Source organism: Zootermopsis nevadensis, unplaced genomic scaffold (genome assembly GCF_977971745.1).
Source record: "Zootermopsis nevadensis isolate Lab colony 2312 unplaced genomic scaffold, Znev_1.0 Znev_ptg000066l, whole genome shotgun sequence".
In the NCBI taxonomy this organism is placed as follows: Eukaryota; Metazoa; Arthropoda; class Insecta; order Blattodea; family Termopsidae; genus Zootermopsis; species Zootermopsis nevadensis.
Genome location: NW_028259197.1, coordinates 2,722,014 through 2,739,703, shown reverse-complemented (window position 1 = coordinate 2,739,703; position 17,690 = coordinate 2,722,014). Strand labels below are relative to the sequence as shown.

Sequence of the window (17,690 nt, the reverse complement as noted above, 5' to 3'; positions counted from 1 at the left end):
TAAATAGCGATACATAAAATACCAAAGGTGTTTCACACGACGTTAAGAAGAATAATGTAGTTGAATGCGTGTGTCGAGATAACGGACGACACTGCATTCAGCGTTAAAAATTGTATAAATATTTATAATTCAGGCTCTGAATATCCAGGTGTGCATTCTAAGCAATAAATTTGAGACAAATAATTACAAATATAATATAAATAGATTATGGATGGATACCAGGTAATATGACACTGTTGTGAGACAGTGGTGATGATGGAAGCCTGTTTGTCCTGTATACAAGGTGTATACTGTCCTGAAAAATGTAATAGAAGCTAGTTGGTTAAATTTGTGGCTCAATTCACAATCATCACAGCTATGCAATTCTTAGAGCATTGTTACATAAAATAAGACAAGCCTTTGCAATTTCCAATTGCCTCTGGAATGTGAGTTTACCCACACTCCAAGACACTTCATATTACAAAGTCAGAAAATGTCAGTGGCCTGAAGCATATTTTACTTTGTATCCATATGCAAATTTTTATTTTCATTACGAAAATTCTGATATTGTGCTCAGGAAGGCGGTTGATCGATAACTTTGAAATTAAATGTTTGTGTTGGAAATTTAATTTTAAAATAATTTTTTAACTTAACTGTACTTTTCCAGATCAAATAATAAGTCACAAAATGGTTTGAAATGATCTCAGTTCTTATTTTCTTGAATAAAGAATATTTATAAATTTAAAATGTATTTTGTTGTTCATTGATGAAATCGCAGGCACCGTAAGGCAACAGACTGGAGACGCTGATGTTGCAGCTGTAACTAAAGGAATTGAGACATTAAAGATCCCAAATAGGACAGGTTGTGGGACTAAAGGAAGAAAAACTGGACTTGTCAACGCTTCGGAACAAAATTGCCATTCATTATGATGTGGAATTTAAACCTTCACCATTTCCAAAGAGGCTTTTGAGGTGTGTATAGCCCCATTATATTTTGCATACGATATGTACAGGTAAACTTTGTATGATTTTTTTATGGGATAAAGAATAATAATTATGTTAACATTAGTTTCAAAATGGTTTTATTTGGTTTTACAATAATTCACTCTGATTTGCATTTTTTGGTAACTGGTAAGATTTTAATTGTAAATATTTCAGTGTACTGTTGTCTTTTTCAATTATTTTACCCACAAATCTAAGAACTAAATCAGTTTTGAAGATACGTTGCATGTGAAAATGTGTGCGCTATAATACTAATACGTTTGAATCCAGCAAATACTGAACTTTTCTGCCTTCGTAGACTTTGGACGTCCATGGATATTTGTGTAGCTAGCAGCAAAAATGAATTTCTTACCTGTTGTCTATCTTCTTTAGGTCAGTCTGAATAATATTAAAACTTTTAATGACTTCCGTGTAAAAAGACCTTTTGCTACTCTGATAACTCAGAATAATGTGATGTTAATTTTCTCACATTAATTTGTATGTCGTTGTTAATAAGTAGGAGGCTAAATGTTTATGTTTTGTGTTTATACAATTTGGTAAAATCAATGCATTGCTTATATACTTACAGGTAGATTTTGATTAATCGGGTGTTGAGGAGGATATTTGGGCCTAGGAGAGAAGACAATGGGGCGTGGAGAAAACTGCACAATGACGAGCTTAAAAATCTGTACTGCTCCCCCAGTATTGTCAGGGTGATTAAGTCGAGAAGATTGAGATGGGCCGGGCATGTAGCGCGCATGGATGGGACAAGAGGTGTGCACCGGGTACTGGTTGGGAAACCTGAAGGGAAGAGACCGCTGGGGAGACCTAGACGTAGATGGGAGGATAATCTCAGGCGGGATCTACGGGAGATAGGAGTTGAAGGAGAGTGGGTCCGGTGGAGGGCTTTGGTTAATTCGGTGATGAACCTTCGGGTTCGGTAAGCCATCTAGTTAGTTAGTTAGTTAGATTTTGATTACAGTTTGTTATTGTCAACATTGTCAGTGTTGGTAAAATTCAATACAATTTTAGGAGCTAGCCGAGATTTTAGGGACCAAACGTAATGTTGCTGCATTTAACAGTACATTGCAATCAGGTCTTTTCTCATTGCTTATTATGAATTAATGACGGCTGCCTCCATTATAGCATTATTTGTAGATGAATGTTGACATCGAGGATGTATTGATTGGTACAGCTCTTCTCTGGTTTAAGAGTATTACGTATGAAGCTTAAAGAATATTGCCTTCATTGTTAAGGTTTCAAAATCCTAAATTTCTGTTTCTGTAACAATACATGCTCTGGTCCAGTGGTTTTGAAATTGCGGGTCAGAATGAATTGTGAGGGTGCCTTGAAAGGGTCACGAGCTTAACCCTTTCCTCACTGATTGTTGCATTTGTGACCACACTTGTAGGATACAATCAGGATCTTTGGTTAGCGTATGAAATGTAGTGATCTGATAAGAACAGTTCCATTATTTAATAAAACTATTAATAAGGTAGTATATTTGCGTCATATTGTGAATTAGGTTAATATTTTCCGTCAAATCACAATTTTAATAAGATAATAAAATATAAGATATTTAAAATATCATTTCACGTTCCGCATCGAATGATCGATTTACAAATTGGAACGTCTCTTACGACATGTTTCGGTTATATTTAACCGTCCGCAGGTATAAATTAGATTGGTAAATCTAAAACTCGAATTACAATCATTTACAATGTTATGCAGTTTATTGAAAATGTTATTATCAGATTACTCTTATATATTAGAACGAAGGTATTGTTTTTTATATGGCGTGGTTCATCTGATGTTCAATATTAGTCGGTGATGAGTTGATAGAGACATGACGTGTCTAGCGGAATACATCTAGAAGTATTACTGTGTCGGGTCTAGGTTTAATACTGAAATTCGATGCGGAACGTGAAATGATATTTTAAATATTTTATATTTTATTATCTTATTAAAATTGTGATTTGACGGAAAATATTAAAATATCAAAACTATTAATGATAAACTGTTTGCACAGCTTTATTCAGTCAGACATTTATGAAATTTTACTATACCAGGTGATCTTAAGGCAGTAAATACTAAATGTATAGTAATTGCTACAACAAAGATATGATTGAGCATTAATTCATTTACATGTGTGGATCCATTGCATGGGCTTTGTATGAACTATGTTTGTCATAAGAGATATTTTGATAGAGATAATTTGAGCTTATGTACAAATTATATAAGTTGAAATATAAACTTATGGTATGTAACATCTAGCTTTCTTGAATTTAATGACATTTCCAGGTACTAGCATTGTTAAGACCTCAAGTAGTTTGGTCTGTAACTTCAAAAATCTTGCTGTTTTATTATGCGTCGTTAGGATCTTGGTAGATTAAAGGTGTTATGCAGATTGTGTATGCTATTTTGAATTTTTATGCTTATGAATATGTCCTGTTTCTCTACGTTTCTAGTTTATGTTAGAATTTATTGAACATGATGCTGTAGAACAGGAATGTATGGGCTATCTGAATCCTGTATTTGAAGATTTATTAGACGAAGATGAAGTTAGAAAAATTCAGGGTGAAGGAGCAAGTAGACCTCTTGTAGGGAACACACCAGAAAAACCTGAGGAGCGAATGGAATCTGAACCACCAGCAGAAGTAAGGCAGTATCCGGAAATTGTCATTTATGACGATACTCAGCATAGATATTTTGTGAGTGCAGTACAAGATGAAATAAGAACAGTGAAATTACCTGAAACAGATGGAATAATTATAAATAAAGGAGAAGAAAAAGATAAAATTAGCATAGCAACTGAAACTGAAGTTATTGCAGATCGAAACCAAGGGGATATTGTGAAAACATTAGAATCTCCTGCACATTCTTCTCAAGATGCAGATGAAATGGATACATTTTGCTTGGCAAAGGACAGTATACTCTTCTCTCAAGTGTCAACGAACACACTTGTGACCAGTAATGCCAAGGTGGAGCACGTAGGCTCCGAACAAGAGGCAGATCCTTGCCAAGTAGTGGAGGTAAAGGGAATTTTAAAGTCAGTAGTCTCTTCTTTGGAACCCATTAAGCATGTGGTCTACCCCAGCAGAAGCATAGAAACAATGGTACAGTTTGGCCCCCATTCCGTTGAAATGTTGGAAATCGTTGAGGAGTCTGCACCAGAGACTGATTCTGAGTCACCTGTTAAATCAACTAATGTCCAAGGAAACACAAGGAAGATGTTGCATGATGTTCAGGGAGGTGCTACTTTGACAATTATCTCTAACAAAAAATTTGCTAGATTATCACTGGAAAATGTTGAGCAACCACGATCTCAACGATTATCAGATGAAGAAATTATCAGGGTGAGTGCAGTTACTAGTAGCGATCCAACTGCATGTCTCCGTCTAACTCAGCTTCAAGCAGAATCAGTTGATAAATTGAATGATTCCCCACGTAAAGTGTCCGATCCTGGTTACTGTGTGAAAATGCATGCAACCTCAAGTGATAACCCACCTTCACTCTGCCTTCAGATGATGGACAGAATCGACAAAACAGAAGAGATCACTGTAACTGCATGGCGTGATTCTGAATATGTAATTCTAGATCCAACTAACAGACAGATTTCACATGCTGACAGCGGTTTGAAAATAGTGGGTAGATCTTCACAGTTTGCTGTTATAGAAGTTGGACAAATATCTGAACATAACACATCTACCGATCTAAAAGAATTAATTCTTAAAAAGGAAATTGAAGTGTCTAAAACATATGAAATAATTGGCAACTTTAGTGACCCAAATCCTTCATGTAACACTGCTGCAGTAGAGTTAAGATATGACTGCAAGAGTTTCTATGGGAATGACAAAGAGACTGATGATAGTGAACCTCCTCTTGAACTGAATGACAGTTCAAGCTCAGATGATGAAAGTCCATCTCTTGGTCACAGTGTGTCTGAAAATATTTTATCTGCTTTTGGTTTTGATGAATGAGAATTTAAATAAACATTCAGTTTATTGATTATAGTATATAAAGTTTATTCTGTAGTTATTCTTTAATATTATATAGAGGTTTTAACATGATCCACTGTGGATTACCCTGAAAACTGAATGATTTGCTACATCACAGGAATATAGCTTTTTACCACTGTGCGTACGCTGATGGGTCTTCAGGTTATGCTGATCGATGAATGACTTGTCACACAAATCGCAGGAATATGGCCGCTGGCCATCATGTAATGTGTTCTCTTCTTTTGCAGGACTGTAGCAAACAAATCGAAAGTCTTCAAAGCCTAGAAAATTTTATTCCATTGTGTGCTGATCATGCATTCGCGTTCACTGGGCGTTGACTGTGACGTCACAACATGGCGGATATGTTTCGTCAACTTTAAAATTTAGAATTAATATAGGTATATGTGCTTGCGTTTCAGATTTTCATTTATTTATATTTATTTATTTATTGAAAATGTACTACATACCGAAATCCTGTATCATTTCAGAGGGTGAATCTGTTAATTTTTTAAAAGATAAGGACAGAACCAAAGCATCTGATACAGAGTTGGATGCTGAGATAGATGAAGAAATCTCAACATTAGGTGAGTGGGTTTTTGTAACACATAGAACAGAGGCGCTGGATACATTAGCAGTTGAGGTGGGGGAGTATAGTTTGGACATTGAAGGAATACGGGAGGTTAGATGGCCTGATGATGGAAGACCAACAAAGGGAACTACGTATTACACGAGACTTGCCAAACATTCTTCAGGGTGTGGGCAACTTTGGCAAAATTTGGTCTGTATGCAGGCAACGTGAAGCTCAATACGTGTGTGTGTGTGTATATATATATATATATATATATATATATATATATATATATATATATATATATATATATATACACTTTTATCTGCATAATTTTCTATACATTATATACAATAAAAATATAATGATGATAACGTGAAAAGTTAGTAAAAAATGCAATTCCCAACCTAGGCTAGGGTGTGTTTATTTTTAGCACATTTTACGTGGTCACCACACCAACAGGTACACACTTTAGATTCCTAGTGACAAAGTATCGGGTGTTTGTAGCATGGCTCACGATGCCACAAGGAAGACCTTAGGCCCTCGTGTGATCTCCTTGCTTTCCGTGGAGGTGTACTGTTATAGATTCAGTGTGAGTGCCTTGTCTGTCTCAAAGAGGAGTTTGAGATCAGGGGATGTGCTTAGTGGCAAATTTCATGTGAACTGTATCTGTAGTGTGTGTTTACTGGCATCAACGAAGACATGGAGGACCAATTTGTCTGAATATCAGTGTTTCAGAAGATCAGTTGTGTGCGTGATGGGGAAGCAGCTTTTTTGGAGTTGGAGTTGTGAAGAACCAGACAGAACGAAGCACCTGGAGTGTTTGTGACTTGGATAAGGAAGTGCAGTATTCAGGTATGTTAGGGATTAGAGTTTATTTACATTCCATAGATCCTTATTACGACTAAACCAAATGATGTAGAACATGTCATTTCATACAACATACATGAACCTCAGTACTTTCGACACAATTACAAGGACGTGTTTCACATGTGAATGTACATAACCTGGAAAATAAGTTTACAAATTAGTTAGTCAATGCTTTTTGGAGGAAATAATCTCTTGTTTACTGTTAAAATAATGTGAAACCTATAAATACACTCTGTGAGCAAACTGCAATTTCTTAATATTAAAGCAGATAGTACATGTAGTTACCATTGGGCTTTAGTCAGTCGTTACAGAACAAGGACTGCATTAGTACAAAGCATTTGATAAAACATTAAAGGTTTCTTGTAAAAACCCCTGTATGGAACATCATTAGCGTGTACTTTTCTGCTCTGCTAGCTGGTTGGGGTGGAGACTGTAGGAAAGGAAGGTGGACCCACCAAGTCGGAGGAATCTCCTACCGGTGAACCCCGGAAGGTCGGAATCCATGATAGCGGCATTCCATGGGCAACATTACGACCGTCTGCTCCTCAAACAAGTACAGGTATGCAAAAGTAATTCTGTAAACTGTCTTTAAAAGGTCGATTTTATGGGTGCCAGACTCGGTATCTCATTTCTATTGAAAGACATAGATTATGGGGTATGTGAGATGAAATAAATAATTCTGTGACATAAGAGTGGATATAAGTGTCCTGTTATTACCTTCAGGTTTTCCAGGCAAACTTTGTGTACATTTTTCATAACTTTTCTTGTCTTATCCTTGTTTAATTGTGTCTCTTTGCCCCCTCCCTCCACCCAATAGTAATAAAAAGAGAAATCATTTGTAAATGTATGAAAGGAATGTTAAAAGATTGATTTCTGGATCACTATAATTTCAGCAGTGGCTTGATTGACATTTCATTATAGCTGTTGGAAAAAAAATGTTACGCACTCGTCTGAATCAGAGGAATCTGGTTGGTGCCGAAATCGGTTAAACCCTCTGACATCCAGCTCTAACACTGGTGGAGTGCTGTTCAATTGTACGTGGAAGTAAATCCGCTAACTGTGAATTTTGTCTTGCGCACAAAAGTACAGAATGAAAATTACCGATTTCTTCTGATCCACTCAATTCTTTTGAACTGAAGTGAGCCATATCTTGAAGTGTCAGTATTTATTACATCCAACAACCAATCAGATTTCTATTCAGTCACTGCAACAGTACCAGTACCAGTTGAAAATAAATAATTCTGAATCTTTATTACGCAGTTTTCTGTTCTCAGTCGTCACTTTATCTCTCTTAGGTCAAGTTATTCGGGTTCTGAACTTCATTTTCAAACATTCCTAATTTGTTTTCTTTTCCAGAGTTGTATGATAAATTTTCACCAAAGTGTTCTGTAGTGCAGATTTGTATGTGCATTATTTCAGGATTAAATTTGGGAAAGTGGCAATGAAATGTCGAGACTGTAGAGCGTCGTCACCCGCAATGCAAAGAACAGGTGCCTCTGCCATGTGTGTCAGTGGATAATACCCCGACTCGTCGTGGAGGTGTGACGGGCACCATCGCTGATTACACTCCTCATGGTGCCATCCATCATTGTGCGTTGTGTCAATGAGGTTGAGCTTTGTGGTCTTAACAAAATTAGCTATTTTTAAGATACTTGACTTTGCAGTATCGTGAGCTGGGATAGCTCAGTCAGTACAGTGACTAGCTGCAGGCTGGGCGATCGGGGTTCGATCCCCGACGGGGACCGAGGATTTTTCCTCTAGTCTCTGCGTCCAGACCGGCTCTGGGGCGCACCTAGCCTCCTCTGCACGATTTTGAATGCTGAAATAAATTAGGATGTAATTTTAATCAGGCTGCATTGAAAAGGTGCATTACAGTTATGGTTGGAACTTACTAATATGATGTAGACTAAAAGGGTAATATTTTGATATAGTATGTAATACATTACAGCAATTTTACTAATCACGACACAAGGAGCATGTGAACTGCTTTGCTCTGAGAACTGTAACATAATTGGGCATTTTTGTTTAAGCAGAAGTTAAACAAATTCTGATGCTGATTTTGCATTTGCATTGTGAGGAAGAGAAGTTTTTAGTGTGAACTGCCTGTTTGGTGTTCCATACATTATTATAGGTTTTTTATTCCAATTTTTGTTAAACTAAGTTAAAAATCCAAGGCAAAGCATGTAGGTAAATGTGTAAGCCTGACTTAGTAACTTCTGAAGAGGTTATTGTATTTGTCTTGACAGACACAGTTTCATAACCAAATATCAAAGTGGAAAGTGTGAAATTGCAGTGATCCATATGTATAACAACATTTATTATTAAGTAAGTAAAGTGTAAGTTAGTTCAAGAGTTAGAATCACGTGTATATCGCAATGTTGTGACAACCTGTAGACTTGTAGGTAGATTGCAATTTTTAAGAGAAACACTGTCTCTATCTTCAGGGCTGACGTGGCCATGCTTGGATGTGGAGAGATTGATACGGGATCACAGGGCCCTTATACCTGTGACCGATTAACTAATATTTTCTCGAAGACAGTGGCACATTGAGTCGGTTAATCAGATGTGCCCTCAGAAGTTATATAGTGTCAAAAGACGTGTTACAACGATTGGGAATGATGCGTCCGGAGAGATTCTGACTCAAGCAGGCAAATATTGCACAGTAATGACTGCATATTTAATTCTAAAGACAGTTTCGAGTTTCCAAACACAATTATGGGCTCATTACTACATGTTTGGTTTATGTACTGCAATATCTTTATATATGATTCATGAGTAAGCTTAGAACAATTGTAAAGTTTGCTTTATGTCTTCTGGTTCTTAATTATCTCCATAGCAGTAGCTGAGATGACATAGTTGATTAGTAGTGTTTTAGTTGGGATATTAAAATTTATTATTAAGCAAACCAAATTCCACAACTAAATGTTTCGTATTAAACTAGTTGATTAGTGTTGAAGTAGTACATTCTCTTCATGAGTTATTGTTCTTTTTTCTCCTTCAACTTTTACATGTGAAACTGTTTCACTTTTAATTTCGTCAAGATTCATTTCAAGTTTCGGTGGATGTGCTGAGTGGCAACTTTCATGTGAACTGGTATCACGGTGTCACACGAAGACACGGCAGACCAATTTGTCTGAATATCAGTGTTTCAGAAGATCAGTTGTGTTCGTGCTGGGGAAGCAGCTTTTTTGGAGTTGGAGATGTGAAGAACCAGACAGAATGAGGCACCTGGAGTGTTTGTGAATTGGATAAGGAAGTGCAGTATTCAGGTATGCTAGAGCGTAGAGTTTATTTACATTCCATAGATCCTTCTTAGGACTAAACCAAATGATGTAGAACATGTCATTTAATAAAATACAGTGAAACCTCTATCCATCGTTCCCGGAACTATCGTTTTCCCGGATGCATCGTCTGTTTTGTTCGGTCCCGAATACATCCCATATAAAATAATGTTACATTTTCCCGCTTCTATCGTTCCTCGAACTATCGTTTTATCGCATCGATCGTTCAAAAATCTTAGTTCCGGCCCGCAATGATCGTTTCTGAGAAATTATAACGAAATTTACGCGATATTTTTAGAATTTAATTCCGAAAGACGCACAATGTTTTTGGAATACACAGTAGCGGTAACCTGTTATGTCGCCCAACCAGCACAGATTCTTTTGGAATGAGGGGTGCTCATTGTCAGAAATTTTACGAGTTAAATTAGGGTGCACTCATATTTCGTTCCAGGGATGCCAGATGGCATGTGCAGTGTGAATTTCTTCACAAATGCTTTTATTACAAGTACAAAGGAAAGGCGGGCGACACTTTTCATTCTTCTGGTTCATCTCGTTTCCAGCGGTTCAGTGTCTCTTCTACAGCTACGTTTCGTTGTGTTCGGCAGTAATAGTACTTCCATTCTGCTGTTATTGTCCGCGAAGGGGGTGGGAGTGGTGAGGAAGACGACGAATGCGAGCCCGAAGCTGTGCCGAGTTTTGCCGAAGCATTGGCAAAAGTGAAGTCGTTCTTTTATGCGCATAATATTACTGAACGTGACGAGGAAAACATTTTGAACGTGGAAAGTGCTCGGTTTGGTCTAAAACGTAAAGTTTCGACAAACCAGTTGTCCATTAAAGACTTTTTTGGTAAAAAGAAGTAACTTTGAAAGAGAAACATTGTTTTTTTTTAAATGTTTAATGCTTTCCCGCATTCATCGTTTTTATTTCCCACCCCCGCCGAAAACAATGCATCGAGGTTTCACTGTATTAATTTCAGTTTCATCTAAACACAAGTAATTGCACATTCTTGACATTTCCAGAGTTGCAGTTCAGAATGAGAGGTATGACGACTGGACAAACACATTGGTACAGTTACGCCGACTTTTCACTGATTATCAGAAGATAGTGCTTGAATATCACAAAAGACCTGGGGTTCAGATTCCAAAAGCTGTCAACTCTACAGCGGCACAAGGAAATTTTCTTGAAGTCTTGAACATGTCTCTCAATGGTTGGTATTTGCTATTTTAACTGAATTATGAAAACCTATTTTTTACTATTTTAATATTTTCAGTAACAAAAAACAGCTGGATGGACAAACACACACCCACATCTTTCCCATTATGCAGTTTGTGCATAGAACATATAAGCCACCATAACTAAATGGATTCTGATGAACTCTGACATTGTCATGCTATTTTACCTCTATAATGAATCTGAATTGTATGTACAAATTTATTTATGTACACAGTTTTTGAAAAACACTACTTAGATCGCAGTTTTGATCGAACTGGACAGTTGTCAGTAGTAATAACACCAGGAGTTGGAGTATTTGAAGTGGACCGGGAGTTAACTAATGTCACAGAGCAGCGCATCATTGATAACGGTGTTGGAAGTGACCTTGTGTGTGTTGGAGAGCAGCCACTTCATGCTGTCCCACTTCTGAAAGTATGTTGACTGAAAAGTGTATTGTATATATTATTAATGCAGTGTAGAAAATTATTTTAACTTCAGGCCAGTTTAGCTTGTTCTGAATTAACCATAGGCTATAGAGCCTCACTAAAATATTGTCAGTGATATTCTCAAACACTGTTGAGATTCTTTCTGCTATAAGTTTTGTCCTAGATGTTGTTCCTTTGAATATTGTTTATATACAGATATCAGTTGAAGACAGTGTTTTAATTACTGTTTTGTTTATTTGTTTCACAGTTCCATAATAAAGATACCTCCTTCAGTGCAGCAGATGACTATAGTATGCCTCATTGGATCAATTTAAGGTTGTTGAAAAATAGTAACACAAGTTTTTCTTTGTAAATAGTTTTTTAGTTCTAAGCAGCAGCATCATCGGCTTAAAGTTATGTACCTTTAGGGCCATTCTGTCCTAAACAGTATTATGTGATTAATATTGAGATATAAAAACCAGAATGACCAACTAGTGAGTAATTGTTTGACTGTGCGTAATATGGAGTGATTTGGTGGTCGGTTACATTGGCTATAAGCATTGGGAAGTGAAACTTGTATATTGGTTTGTACTTAACCTCTTAGGTCAGGCATTTATTCACAGACTAGCCTTTAGAGATCGAAGAATGTGACGTTGCCAATACATGATCAGAAAGAGCATTTCTTCCACACCAGATCAACTACAAACATCATATATCAGTCGTTATTGTTTCCATAATTATGGGCTTTTGAAATTAGGCTTAACAGCAGACCGGGAATTTAAATGCCAGGGCGTCACAAGACGTCCAACCACGGTGAAGGGTTAAGTATTTATTGCATTGTTTACTGGCACCCTATTCAGAGGTGGTTTAATCATACCTTCTCTCCTATATAATGATCATAATTAGTTTGCAGAAGAAGTATTTAAATTTGTACCATACGAACATTTAAAACATGGAGGACCGAGCAGGTGTGTGTAATGATGATTCTGTAGCCTTGTGTTTGCGAGAAACCCAGTTTGAATCTTGCCATGTTATCAGCTGATCTGGTTGAGCTTTTTTCTGTTTCTCCTTATTCACTGATTGACTATCTGGTTAATTAATACCTTCAGATGGGCCATAAATGCTTCCTACTTAAACTTAAGACAGGTTTCCATCTTATTTGTTGGTATGTAGTTGAAACAACATTCTTTATAACTTAAGAATTATTCAGAAACAGAAAATAATTTTTGGTTTAAATTTGAACTGCAAGCTGCACTGCAGAAGCAGAAAATAAAGATTTGAAATGTGAAATGGACTTTGTAAATGTCCTATACAAATGTGCACTACAGTGAAGTTTGAAAATAAAATGGTAGTGACTTCAGATTTTTAGTATATAATAATAACAACTTTTTATCTGATTACAGCTTCTATTCGACAAACAAAAAAGTGGCATATTCTACCTTTATTCCAAGAATCAAACTGCCACCAAAGAGAACAAAACCATCACCTGCATCTAATGGTTGCCCTTTGCAAGCATCAAAATCAAAATTGATCCAAGAAGATGAGTGTATGCCTAATTCACTCTTTGATTATGATGCTTATGATGCTCAAGTGTTCCAGTTGCCTCCCATCCATACAACGAGGTAATTAAGATTTTTTATCATAAGAAATCTTTAATGATCAAGTAAAAATTTAGTTTACTTGTCAAAATAAGAAATTGTGCCAACTTTTGCTGGCAGAACCTCTTTAAAAGTAGCCACTTTTGAGATGAAGAAAGGGGATAATATTAAATGAATGTCATTAAGAAAATTGGAAGGATTTGGAGTAAATATAATTGTGGATTGTAATGTAATGTATGGTGCACAGAAGATAGACTACATTTATTATGTAGTTTAGTTTTAAGACCTTAGCAAATGTAGGAAGAAGTAATATCAATCATAAGGGAAATGGTTTGTGATTTTGTGGGCTGAACTTGTCTTTTTCAGGATAAAGTCCAGTGGTGAGTTCCATGAAAGACAGGAAATGTTTAGGCTAGCAGGGTTTCTTGAAAAGAACTATGCTTGTACTCTGAAGAAATTTAGGAATTATGAGTCCTGCCACATTTCTTTATACAAGGAATCACTGATTTTAAGAGATGGTATAACCTTAGAAAGATTTGGTTTTAAACCCTTTCTATTTGGCAGAGGTCTCATTTTGTAGTTATTATTACAAAAGAGTCTGGAAATTCTTTGGTAGCCTGCTAGGCAAAAATGGGCCAGAGGAAAACTTTTCCATCCATCCAATGGCACTGCAGCCCGAGTCTGAGCCTTGGTCTCCTCCCAGGTAGGAGGTTTCCTAGTCTTTGAAGTGTGCGTTTGTGAGTAGTGAGTGACCAGCCTATTGACACTGCACAATTTCCACTCATTCCGGATTTGTCTGCTAGAGCCATCTAGTAGAGAATCAGGGGAGACGTGTGAGAAATGGCCAATGAATTTTGCTTATGAAACATCTCGTTCATGCTCGTAAGTTTCTTTTACATGCCATAAATCTACAACATGGGACCACCACTTTACTTTCCCCTCCAAAATAAGTAGTGCTACGGATTTTAATCACTCTTAAAAATTCATCATCCTCGGCCAGGTTTGAACCTGCGTACTTTGGGTACAGTGGTGAGTACACTAACCACTAGTCCACTGAGGGTGACAGAGCAAAACTTAACTCCTTTTAATTTCTGTTATTGGGTAAAAGAAAGTATTGAATTGCAGGTTATCCCGTAGCTTGCAGCGTGTGAATAGTAGCCGACACAAGAAAACTAGTGTTTCAGTGTTGGATTCACAGAGTGGGAGTGGACAAAAATTTCTCAAGAGGAAAATGTCTGATCCAGACATTCACCATTCCCTAAGTGATGGCTCGACTGCTGGCACCTCTGCACCTCGCTCAGCAGCCATTTCTATTCCTCAGCATCATTCCAGTAACATCTCACCACATCAGTCTGTTTCAGTTGGATGTGAGTACTCCTATAAAATCCCTCTGACTATGGTTACCATCTGGTACTGAAGATGCCGTTTTATGAAAGTTGTAAAATAAAGTTTAATGTTAGGCATTGTTAAAATATTGTAGACTTACTTTTCATTGGCCTAGTTGTCTTTCTACAAGTAAGATTAATAATAAGCATTTGTGATACCTTTTTATATTTTTCTCTCATTACAGTAAGATAATTTAGTCACTTTGATTAACAACAATTATAATCTTGTGCTATCCCATCGATATATATATATTTATTTCAGTATTGGCATAATCCTCAGTATTTCTTGTTATACTTGAATTTTTGTAAAAGTAAGTTCTGTTAGCTTTTTTGAAGCTTGATAAATGAAGAAAATTAGTCAGCTTCTAACCATGAAAATCTTCCTCCTTAAAAACAAAATTTTACATGGAATTCAGAATAAAAGTTTTGCTTTTTTAGAACTGATAACAAAGACAAAAACCATCAAATTGTTTCCCATGGGATTATTTAAATTATTACTAAAGATTGTTTTGACTGATCCTGAATATGTAGAATATTGTGCTTTAAAATTACATGTGAATCGATGTTGTATCAAAGGTCTTGCAACACCTAAAAGGTAAGTTGTTTGTAACAGATTTTTAAATTTTTGGTGAATGGATTATGTTGCATACATTCTTAAATTGTGTCTGCCTATTCTGATTTAGAGCTTAGATGTTTAAATATTTAAACACGTTTCTTTTACAGGTGGGTGGTTTTCCAAAGGTAGACAGACTTAAGGGGTAATTCGTTGTCCTTTCATTGTCCAAGAGTTAGGAGGCTCTTTGATAGTGCACAGAGTGTTAAGAGCAAGTAACTGTCCAGTATTAGTAACTTCATAAAATTGATCTGCTATGTCATATTCATAACGTTTAAGGGTATAATTTTCAATGTGGAGTTACATCTTTATTACATAATAATAATTGAGTTTATCAGTGTGCCATGTAGTCTGGTTCACTTGTACCATGCTACATGGTGCTACAACCCGGAAGACAGCCATTATCTTTATTACATCTTCTTATGTATTTGATAAGTTGGTTCCAGCACAAGGAATGAATATGTTGTTCTTTCAGTCTTTATATTTCTCAATGTTATAGATTCATATGTTTTTTGTATTATGTGAGAGACACCTTGTTATATATAATTTTTATATTACATTTTGAGTTACTTATTCTGTTTGATAAGTGAGTGCATGTCATCTAAAAGTCCTTAATGTGTAGGTTAGATATCCTTGTAAAGGTAGTTTTTGTCAGCATCAGTTTATACTCTTTTCTCCTTAGCTGTAAAGCATAGGGCATTTGGTGTCCAAACTGAAGCTCCAGAAGCAGAAATGTCCCCTCTGTATCGCCCAGTTGTTGGAAGTGCTGGATCTCCAAATAACCCGTTGCAGTCCCAGACCGATATTCTGCGGCCTGGGCGGGCTCTTATCAACCCTTTCGATCCATCTCATGTCACCATTAAGCTCACATCCAACAGGCGACGTTGGACTCATATCTTTCGCAAAGGTAACAATTATTGCTCAGTGTTCTCGATTGTTCTCTTTGTAGTAATGTGTGTGTGTGTGTGTCTGTAGGTAGCAAAATCAAACATGTATAGAATTTTCTTCGGGAAACTCATTAGTTGTGGGAACTTTGTAGAAAGGTGAATTGTACTGAAATGGATCTTTTAGTATTTTTCTGAATATATGTTTATGATATGCATGCTTTGCTAAGTGACTGCCAGAATATGTATTTGGATAATGCAGAGAATTTGTTTTAATACCTATTGAAGGAGCAGTGTTATTTATGTGTATGCATGATCTTATTTGTCAGTTCAATTATGACAAGGACCATTTGTGATCTACTTAACTTTTTTCATCTCAAAGATGTCTGTTACAACCTCAAACATCCACATCATTGGCATGGCATATTTGTAACTTGTGACACACAAGAGAGTGTGTTAGAAGTTTATAAGTATATTTATGACCAAAGATGGGCTTTATTTTGTACTGTTGTTGACAGAGCTGCGTACTTGGAGACACTTTGTATTATCACATCTCACATATTATGGTTATGTTTTTCTTGTATAGAGAGATATTTTAATTAGTATTTGCATCACATGTATTTGGGTGGTCAGAGATCCATTATATGGAGTATTCATTTTATTGTAGGACCTACTGGGGTGCTTATCCAACAGCATCACTACCAGGCTATTCCAGCTGTTTCAAACCCAGACCAACATGTATATGAGGCTGGATCTACATATAGTACATCTCCAGGCAATGAAAACTCTACCCCAGTTGGTTCACTACCAAGATCAGGCTCTCAGATTACATTTCATGACAGTAAGTATTACATGCCTTCTACGGCCTATAGCTGTCTAAATAGAAATACCAATTAATTCTCTTTACATTTGTCTGTGTATAATTTTTAATGACACTTTCAGCATCTCGGACTATGTAGTGTTGAATGATAGTGAATAATGAATAGGAAAGGACATGGAAGGAAGCAGCCTTGATCTAATTTGGGGTATTATCTTGGCATTTGCCTTGACAGATTGAATAAAGCTACAAAAACTTCAATCAGGATAGCCAGTCTCTGGGCCAAGATCTCTTTATACTGGAATATACACAGACATTGCCAAGTTGATATCTTAAATCAGGGTAGCAAATGGCTAAAGCTGAAATCTTTTTTTAATTTTGGTAGATTTCATATGAGACAGATTTTGCTATATTTAATTAACGAAGAATTATCTTGCAGGGTTTGTTATTACACTACAACAATGTCATGTTTTATTAACTTGTATTTCAGATTCCAAGAATCGATCCTCAGGGCGTCCAGGTGTTGTTCCATCAATATCTGGTGATAATATTATTCAAACTAATAAGAGTTTGACTTTACTCTGGGGAGCTACTGGTGAGCAAGAATGGACTCCTGCTCTCACTACAGGTGAGTTTAATAATAGAGCATATAATTTATACTACTGTATTTCAATTAGTATTTGTCATCACATTTTTTTCAAGTGCACATTCAAACAACTCTTCTAATTTTTTTATCTAGTGATCTAGATTTAATACTGACATGATTATACATGGGGACCTGATGGTCTAAGGATAATATATTGACTGTTTCCCAAATTATTTTATGGATCTAGTGGAGATTTTCTGAATGCCAACTCTGTCTCTTACCTCTGACATGGTTAAAATTACAATACATGCTGAGGTGTGAAATTTTGCTCAACTGGTACTGATGTAGCAGAAATGTATTCTTTCAACCTTGCATGGTCAGAAGAGGCTAGAAAATTAAAATAATATTCTAAAGATGGAATTTTTAAAAATTTTGTCATGTTTGGTATGTGTTCTTTGAACAAAGAGCAGAGGCTTGTTTGATTATCCCTGAA

The 17,690-nt window shown here is 36.3% G+C and overlaps 1 protein-coding gene across 21 annotated transcripts in view; it reads left to right on the top strand.

The window, feature by feature from the left end:
• Positions 1 to 932: 932 nt before the first annotated feature.
• LOC147871101 (GATOR complex protein Iml1-like) overlaps positions 933 to 17,690 on the top strand; it is a 59,935-nt gene continuing 43,177 nt past the window's right edge. For 17 of the 21 annotated variants that reach the window (XM_087341247.1, XM_087341263.1, XM_087341262.1 and 14 more), the window contains exons 1-14: positions 5,113 to 5,356; positions 5,447 to 5,542; positions 6,257 to 6,381; positions 6,811 to 6,955; positions 7,816 to 7,986; positions 9,541 to 9,665; positions 10,697 to 10,884; positions 11,125 to 11,321; positions 11,583 to 11,650; positions 12,718 to 12,936; positions 14,038 to 14,279; positions 15,593 to 15,817; positions 16,462 to 16,635; positions 17,102 to 17,239. In XM_087341247.1, coding sequence (XP_087197373.1) covers positions 10,872 to 10,884; positions 11,125 to 11,321; positions 11,583 to 11,650; positions 12,718 to 12,936; positions 14,038 to 14,279; positions 15,593 to 15,817; positions 16,462 to 16,635; positions 17,102 to 17,239 — 1,276 coding nt within the window. In that variant the 5' untranslated portion in view covers positions 5,113 to 5,356; positions 5,447 to 5,542; positions 6,257 to 6,381; ... (2 more) ...; positions 9,541 to 9,665; positions 10,697 to 10,871. Of the gene's footprint in view, positions 952 to 5,112; positions 5,357 to 5,379; positions 5,543 to 6,256; positions 6,382 to 6,810; positions 6,956 to 7,815; positions 8,005 to 9,540; positions 9,666 to 10,696; positions 10,885 to 11,124; positions 11,322 to 11,582; positions 11,651 to 12,717; positions 12,937 to 14,037; positions 14,280 to 15,592; positions 15,818 to 16,461; positions 16,636 to 17,101; positions 17,240 to 17,690 lie in introns of those variants that run through there. The other 4 variants (XM_087341251.1, XM_087341245.1, XM_087341248.1 and 1 more) reach the window with 4 other exon arrangements.